Here is a 9,379-nt window from a genome sequence, read left to right as displayed (position 1 = left end):
TGAGGTTGTATTGATTTTCACTCTGGGGGGAAAAGGTTAGTATTCGCAAAAATATTAATGACCTGCTGAATTGTAGACACTTGAGGCTGACCCTCGTGATACAGTTAGCGAGAAAAATATCTTTCATTTTTTCATGTCAAATCTTGGTTGTTGAAATTCATGTTTTCTGTTGTCAGGTACTTGGGAATTGGTAGGTATGCTTGTTTGTATTCCTGAAGTAAAGCATACGACTAAACACAAGAAAATGCAGAAATTGGAGGGAATGATATGTTAACACTATGTATGCTTATCACAACTGAAATCTTCATTTAGAAATTTTGAGCTGTAAACAGAGAAGTGCTTCACAGGAAAGAGAAGAGAAAACATCAAGGAAAAGATGAATGCAAATTACTATTGGTTGAAGAAAATGAGAGGCTAGTTAATGACTGAAATTTTGTTAACAGTGAACAAAATTATATGCAGACCTAGACTTGGAAAGAAAGGAAGAAAGGAAAGGGTAATCCTGTGAATATTACTTGATCTATATTTTTCTTACTTGTACACACTGACAGTTAAATGTAATGCCAGGAACTTCATTGTTAAGGTTAGTATACATCGTCTTCAGTTGGCATCATATAGGCAACTTGGGCTGTTGATGCCTCTTTTGGTTTTTATTCCAATTTTCATTTTGGTTAATTCTGGACTGCTTTATTTTACCTTAACTTTTTCACAAAGATTGAAGGTGTTAATCAGCATCTGGGGTAGCCTCATTTGTTGAAATTTTGTGCCATTGTTTTCAGTCTTGATTTTTCCAACATAAATATTTAAATGGCATTTACTGTACTGCCACACATTTTTTAGTACTGTACTGTATTCAAACTAGCAATGTATTTGTTGGTTAGCTTGTGACCAGGTCTTTTGACTGTACCATTTGCCTGTTCCTTTCGCATTATCAACATACCTTTCTCCAGGTATTTTCTATTGTCAGGAAATATGCTACAAGTTTCCCAGCCATTTGAAGACTAGGTATTGATGACGTACTATTCATTTTTAAATGTAAGGACTCTCTGCTACTTGAGGAGAATCCCTGCAGCCTCTGTGGATGAAAGACACAAAATGAAAATATTTATGGTTATGTTGTAAAAATGTTTATAACTAAACTAAACACATTTTGATTTTATTTTTATCTTTGCCATAAAGAAATAATTTCAAAAGAGCCATTGGTTTGATGAATAGGCTACATAGCTAATTTTGGTATAGGTGATGTCAGTACACTGTATTTTTTGTAACGTCAAGTACTGCACTGTAGTTTTAGGCCACCAAGTCTTATTGCTAGATTTTTCCAAAACTTGTTGCATTTTTCCGGACAACAGAAAATGCCTAGAAAAGAGTATGCTGATAATGAGAAAGGAACAGGCAAATGGTACAGTCAAAAGACCAGGTCACAAGCTAACCAAAGAATACATTGCAACTTTGAATAAAGTAATAAAAAAATGTGGTAATACGGCAAATTCCATTTCAAAATTTCCCTTGCAAAAATCGAGACTGAAAACTGGATAGTGACACAAGATTTTAATGAATGAGGAAACTCCCCAGATGTTGATTAAAATTACCTCCATCGTTCTTTGTAAAACAGCCAAGGTAAAATACAGCTGCCTTAGAATTAATCAGATGGAAATATCTTTCTAGGGAAATCCTGAAGGGATTTTTTAAGATGAATATTGAAGTAAAATTGAAGAAGTTGAACAGCTGTGTGAGGTGAGGACAAAGGAATTGAAGGAAGGTAAATAGCAGATGCTGAAAAAAATATGTAGTGCTGTTTACAGTTTGCAATGTAGGTTAACACTGTAGGTAGTACCCCCCACAGTGCATTGCTCATGATATTTTATAGATCATTAATATTTATGGTGCAGACTTTAAGTCAGTAGTGTGGCTGAAGTACTTGATATACTTTGGGAACAACTGTAGAGAAATTTCATGTGAGTTAATTTCCGCAAATATTTTAAATTGGTCTAAAGAGCTGAAGATTATAATGTAGCCAAAAAGGCGATATATTATAAAGACTCATTTTTGTGCACAAAATTTAATGAACCAAAGAAATTGTCACGTACAGTATTATGGGTTAGACTGGAAGAAGCTTTTGATCTTCATTCACTGATGCCAGTCATCTTTAGATTACAGTATGATGAAATCTGACTTTCTGATAGCCGAGTTCTCACCAGCTTCTTTTTACAGGCCTTCTGTATACCTTTGTGCTAAAGTGCTCCCCTAATCGGTGGGTTGGCCATAACTGGTTTAAGCTTAAATGGTAGGATTGGTTAAATTTAAAAATTCAAATCAGGGTCTTTGTGAAGCCTTGAAGATGAGTGTGTAGAAATGTACTGTATTTTTGTCTTCTTCTTAGATTGCTTTATAATGACGCTTTTAGATATTTAGTGGAAACTTAAGCCTATTTAATGTACTGTATATTTTTCAGTATGCATTTGGAGCTGTAAGAAACCATTCAAATTAGTAAAAATGAAAAATAAGAAAAAGATTTTATCAATGATAAGTTTTGAGATGGAAAACACCGTTTCACATGCATTCAGTGATGTGTTTTTGACATTGGGAATATGATGCGTTCTTACGCGAGCAAAACACCTGATTCCTGTACTGTACTTGTGCCTCAATTTTCCAGCAGCCATTTAAACCGACCGGCAAAGTAAAATGAGGAGCATACTAGTACATAGTTATGCCCTCGTACAATATACGTACCTTTTGTTTTAGTTAATGCCGGTAATAGTATAGCCTAGTTCACTATGAATCCAGTGATTATTATAAAGCCATATCAGTTTTTTTTTTCCTTGTGCAATTGAGCCCCTGGGTCATCTTTGCCCAGTCCCAGGAGGTTGGATTTCTGGAAGATAAAACACAGGAGAGGTCACGAGTGGTTGAATTTCACAGAGGTCCTTTGCTCTGCACAGTATTGGAGGTAATGGCAAAACCCAACATAGAATTTCCAGTAAGGATGTGTGGGCTGAGTGTGTCATGATCAGTCACTGAGTTTGCTGGGCCATCTGTTAGCATTCCGAATATTGTGAGAGCCTTGAGTTGTCTGGATGAAAGGAGAGAGGGTCAGCAAAGCTGCATGTAAGTTGAAACAAGCTAAAAGCCGAAAAGGAATGCAAGGTAAAGAATGGGCTTAAAGTGATTACAGTCCGTTAGTCCGATAGTCCGAAGGTCCGATAGTCGTAGGTTGGTATTTTTATGGGTGTTTACTGGTTACAATTTTGCCGTATTAGCTATGGAGGGTGGGGGCTGATTACAGTCCGTCGGACTATCGGGCCTTCTGACTTTCGGACTATCGGACCTTCGGACTATCGGGCCTGCTGACTTTCGGGCCTTCGGACTATAGGGCGGTCACCCTTAAAGTAGCCATGTCAGACACCTAATAGATATAAAAAAATATTCACCTGCTTGATAAAATACATATTCTGTGAAGTCCCAACAGCTGAATTCCATGAATGGGAAGATCACTCCTTCATTTGGTCACAACTGGAACAAAACTGGAAAAATGTGTTTCATTGAATGTTGCGAAAAAAAAATAAAGATTACCTGCATATTTAGTACTGTACCATAGGTGGATGTTATTATCTTGGTAGGTCTGAATGCAAATGATACTCGAAATAATGAAAATGGTATAATCATGCACAGTGAGCTACCTAATCATGTGATTGTGCCAGATACTAATTCTAACGAGAAATTTAATGGCATAGTCATGACCAAAAACGGCGACCAATACTCGAAAAAGCTGAGTAGAAGTAACAAAGGATTTTCCTGAGACAAGCAAATCTTCAAAAACCTTGACAGACTCTGTATTCCTTTTTATTCTTTTACCACTGGAAAAGATGAAGACTGTGAAAGCTTATCAAAACTGAGTTTTCAATTAAGAACACCACCGTAAGCTAAAGAAACATTATCAATGAACAAACTTTGGTAAGGATGAGGAGCCAGTGACCTAGACCTACCAACAGTTTTTGTTTCATAAGCACCCAAACTCTTGTTATATAAGGCAGAGATAAACTGAATGCCATTGCAGGATAGGAAGAGATTCAATACAAGAGGGCACCATCAGAAAACTTTGTGGAGAAGAGAAATTAACTCACATTTTACTCATGCGTAACAAATATAACGGGAAATTTAAGAGAAATGCAACAGCCTCGTTTAGAAAACAAAATTTAATAGTAACGCATTTGCTATATGACAAAAGCAACATGAAACAAACGAGAAAAAAAGTCATACGTGATTTGACATAGGGGAAAAAATTGAAGGAAATGATTGCAAAGGAATAACATGTACCGGCTAATGTTGTTTGACATACCGGTCTGCCAGATGCTAAAGATTCAGCTAAATTGCGTGTTTTTAATTATAGTAATTCCGAGAGAACATTTGAATAATTTCCATAAATATATTTTCTATGAACGCTACATAGATTTTAGCATGATTTATTGTAATATTTTACTTATTTACCGTAGAAAATGTTACAATAAAATAATGACTTGGCAACTCCATCATCAAAACAATCGTGACGTCACGACGCTTCCCGTCAAGACCAAGTTGTTTGTTTCGGTTCGTTGTCATGTGATCGCCTTTCTGGCGATTTAACTTCTGTTCAGTTGTAGGACGTCTCTTATTTTCCGAGGACAATGAAGTGGACCGCTGCTGCTGCTGTTTTACTGCTGTTCAGCTGCTGCCAAGGCCTGAAGAATACGACGACCCCGACGCCGCTCGTGATATGGCATGGAATGGGTAATGCCCCACTTGTTGTTTACGCTATTTACAAATTTATAAATAACACTGCCTTTGTTTACGCTATTTACAGATATATAGATAACACTACCTTTGTTTACGCTATTTACAGATATATAAATAACACTGCCTTTGTTTACGCTATTTACAGATATATAGATAACACTACCTTTGTTTACGCTATTTACAGATATATAAATAACACTGCCTTTGTTTACGCTATTTACAGATATATAGATAACACTACCTTTGTTTACGCTATTTACAGATATATAGATAACACTGCCTTTGTTTACGCTATTTACAAATATATAAATAACACTGCCTTTGTTTACGCCATTTACAGATATATAAATAACACTACCTCCGTACGGAAGCTTAGTCGATTGCTTTGTATTGATTTTGATGTTTAGTTACTTTGGGGGCCGGGGACCCCTAGGCAGGGCACGGCACCCTACGCCAGGTGAGGTTAGGGAGGTAAGGTCTGGTTAGGTCAGGACACGGCTTTCCAGGATAGGTCAGGAGGTCTGTTTCCCGGGCGACAAATCCAAGGGGGTTAAACCCCTAAATTAGGTCAGAGTATGTAAGTTGCCAGTACGCGATATGAAATTGCGGTGATTCTGTATATTAGCTCCGCACCTGTTTTTACCTTTTCAGTTGTTTTTTTCGACACAATTAGGGGTTCTGATACTGGCGGTGCATCTGTTTGTTGTCGGCCAAATGGAACGTCCCTTCGCCGTGTTTAGTACTTGCACTTGCCGGACGCATATGAATCGTTCGAAACAGACGTAGCCGTGCTCTGCCTTGTGATGATCGCGTATGGAAACCCCTTGTTGGATGGACTTCTGGGGTTAATTACACTCGAGCACCAAAAATTAAAGGTAAATTCATAATTAGCAACCAAAAAACTATAGAAAAAGTCAAGTTATAGTGCCGTCGCTGCCGCGGAGCTACTATATAGTTCTACCAAAATTGTTACCTACATTTTTGAAAATAGCTCTTCATTCTCATTGTTTTGAACCCCATAAACACTAGTTCATCTGCAAATGATAAATAATAAATTAATCAAATTATGGCTTATAAGGTGAGAAAATACCAGCCCCCCCTCTCCATAGCAAAATTGTAACCAGTAAACACCCCTAGGTTATGTTAGGGGTCATTTCCTAGCCATTTTTGCATGAAAAACCCAAAATGGTTTTTCATGCAATAATGGCTGCCTGGAGTCTTATTGGCAACTTGTAAAATTTTACCTGTCGCCCAATAGTAAGTTACGGTCACTTAAGGATGGATCCCGAGCACTGGGATCGGTATTTCTAAGTAATAGATACACTGCGGGTATTTAGTGAGAAATGGCAGTTTCTTATAGTATTTTGGTTGCTTATTTACAATTCAACATTTTTTTTGGCAGTCGGCTGTAATTAACCTGTAATTGTCCCCTGAAGTCCATCCAACAAGGGGTATCCTTACGCGGTCTTCACAAGACAGAGCATGGCTATGTCTGTTTCGAACGGTTCATATCCTGTCCAGCAAGTGCAGTGCCTTGGAAACTGGTTTTTTCAACACTTTTAGGGCTTCTGGCACTGGCGGTGCATTTTTTTGTTGTTGGACAAATGGAATGTCCCTTCGCCGTGTTTAGTACTTGGGTGGGGAGTTACCCATACGTTAACAAGTTATTGCACTTGCCAGACGGGATATGAACCGTTCAAAGCAGACGTACTGGTGCTCTGTCTTGTGAAGATCGCGTATGGAAACCCCGGATTCCCATTGGGGTCCCCCTTACTGTAGGGTAGAGTTCAAAGGTAAATTGTAAGTTAATTACAGCCGACCGCCAAATTAACGTTAAATTGTTAATAAGCATCCAAAATACTATAAGAAACTGCCATTTCTCGCTAAATACCCGCCATGTACCTATAACTTAGTTCTACCCTGGGATCTTTGAGGCCATTCAGCACTGAAAGGGAAGCAGGGTAAAAGGTTTGAAAGGTGTATCCTCTTTCTTCCATCTTACTTTCCACCCTCTCCTAGTAGTTGTTTAATAGTGTAACTGTGAGGTTATCCTCCTGTGACACCTTTCAAGCCTTGTACTCTGTTTCCCTTTCAGCACCGAATGACCTCTTAGGTCCCAGCACTCGGGATCCATCCTTCAGTGACCTTAACTTAATATTGGGTGACATACCCTGAACTGCTTTAGGGGTTCATCCCCATGGATTTTCACCCCTTTCCCCCCACCCAACATAACATTATGTAAGGCAAAGTGATTCTTCATGTGAGAATGGCTATTCTGGTTCAGTTCATTGGCAGGGCAAAATGGGCTGTTAATCCCTTGGGGATGAACTTTAAAACATGATGGTAAACATCCGTAAATCTGGTAAAAACAGGTGGTAAAACCAGTCCAGGTTACAGGCAAAGTGGTGTGTGCTGTGATAAAATGTAAAACTTTTTTCCTTGAGTTAAAAGGGCAGTGTTGTGTAGTCCCTTGGGGATGAACTTCAAAACAAGAAAAAGATGGTAAACATCATAAACGTAAACTTTGGGATCCACAGTGGTGGCCCAGGATTTTTGAGTTTGGGAAACCACAAAGCAAGTGAAATGCAATGTGATACTCCAGCCTAACCTAATCAAGGGCATTGTTTATTTGTCAGCAAAGGGTGCAGGCCCTGTCGGCATTCTAAAACGTATGGGTCACTCCATAGTGTTGATTTGTGACAACTTCACCTCTGTCTTTAGGAATGCAGATATGCAAATTGGTGGTTTGCAGCTCCATCAATCTGTTTGCCAGGTAGATTCTCAGCAGAGGGAATATTTTGGCAGACCAGCTCAGTCACCAGAGGCAAGTGGTGGTGACCTATTGGTCCCTACACCCTTGTAGGTGTTAATACAGTCCTCATTTCATCGTACCCTCAGACCAAGAGACTATTCCCCTTTCATTGGCTTAAAGGGTGTCAGCTGCCCTTTTTAAGAATTTCTGGCAGGTAGATTGATCATTTTTCTTAGTTGATGGGTATTGACTGTGGTCTTGAAGATGCTTAGGCTGCTATTTTACCTTACTAATTCTTTTGGTTATTTGGGTTCAAGACAGAAGAATGAACAAAACTATGTTACCTATGATTATTTAAACATGCAATTAAGATTAATTTTTGTAATGCAATTAAGATTAATTTTTGTAACCCAAGTATATGCTTAGTATAAGCATATACTTGGCTATTTGGGTGAGGTTTCATATGTTGACCCTTTGGTTGATGTTTTGAAAGACTGATCATGGTCTGGACATGTACTCTGTCTCAAAATTAAATTTGGTATTGGCCTTGATTTTAGCCAGTTAGGAGGAAAACTTGATTATAAAATTTTGAATGGTGCAAATGTGAAGTGGAAGAGATTTAAACACTAATAAATAATGGAACTGTCTGGGTGAACAAAACACTAATTACTCTTACACAGCTGCACCTCCCTCAGCTGGTGATCCCAGAGACAATATTTGCGAGTGATCAGTACCTGCTGAGCGTAAGTGAAGAATTCACTTTTTATGACTTAATGCGTTTACTAAAGTGAAAAAGAGGTAGAAGTGATCTGTTTTAGGAACGAATGAGAAATGCTATACTGTAGTAGTAAATACTGGAATAGCAATCTGCTGCAAAGTGAATGAGAGTTAACAGTGCCACGGCAAGTTCATGAAAAGCTAAGTCAGAGGTTGAGACACACTGGAGAATTCAGTTGGCACACCCTTGGTTAGACTCAATGTTAATAATAAAGGGTAGGAGTAGTGAACTGCAAAACTAAATATCAGTTTCAGTGACATAACCAAACAGCTTAATGTAAAATAGAGGCCTTAATTTTTGTGCTTTCTTTAACTTGTTTAATGTAGATGATGGAATGATTTATATTTAGTTGCTTTTAATTTTTTTTTTACATATATTTTTTATCTTTGTAATATTTTACAGGAGATACTTGTTGCTTCCCCTTCAGTATGGGACGTATCAAGGAAATGGTTGAAGACAGAATACCGGGCATCTATGTGCGTTCCCTTATGATTGGTGAAAACATAGTTGCGGTAAGTTATTATGTGTACTTTGATTTACTTGTGTTAATATGTTCTGAATATATTTAATATTAGTCATTGGTATTTTTATTTTTGATTATTGATTTGCATAAGTTGGAAATACAATTTTGTGATGTGTTAATATTAGGGGTATGTTCTGGAGATTAGGATGTTAAGCAAATTAAGACATAAAGCAGCAGATATCATGTGTCTGATAATGAGTCTGATGTGACATGTATTTAAGCTTTTCTTATACCAATTAAGTAGCCATGATTCTGTGTTCTGTTTCATATAGTCTCACAAAGTATACATTTATCACAAAAATATTTCAAGTGTAAAACTGGTGGTTAAAAATATACTTATGTAGGTAGGTATGTAAAATGTTAAGAGATGTCCGCAGAGCTAGTGGTGTTGTCGTGTGCTATTATCAGCTGTTAGAAGTTCTGTGCATACTGCACAGATAAAGTGCATGGGTGACGTTTGCTCCCACAGAGATACAAACCTGTTTTTCATGTGTGGAGGTATCCTCTGCTCATACACAGATGGTAACTCCACATATGAAAAGCAGAGGTTTGT

General features: G+C 37.8%; 1 protein-coding gene across 1 annotated transcript in view; it reads left to right on the top strand.

Annotated features, from left to right (window-relative positions):
• The first annotated feature begins 4,536 nt into the window (after positions 1-4,536).
• Ppt1 (Palmitoyl-protein thioesterase 1) overlaps positions 4,537-9,379 on the top strand; it is a 34,735-nt gene continuing 29,892 nt past the window's right edge. Inside the window, exons 1-2 of the mRNA XM_067114798.1 lie at positions 4,537-4,767; positions 8,706-8,815. Of these exons, the coding sequence (XP_066970899.1) occupies positions 4,665-4,767; positions 8,706-8,815 (213 nt within the window). The 5' untranslated portion in view covers positions 4,537-4,664. The remainder of the gene's footprint in view (positions 4,768-8,705; positions 8,816-9,379) is intronic.

This window comes from Macrobrachium rosenbergii, chromosome 13 (assembly GCF_040412425.1).
Source record: "Macrobrachium rosenbergii isolate ZJJX-2024 chromosome 13, ASM4041242v1, whole genome shotgun sequence".
In the NCBI taxonomy this organism is placed as follows: domain Eukaryota; kingdom Metazoa; phylum Arthropoda; class Malacostraca; order Decapoda; family Palaemonidae; genus Macrobrachium; species Macrobrachium rosenbergii.
This window is presented reverse-complemented; position numbering and strand designations above follow the sequence as displayed.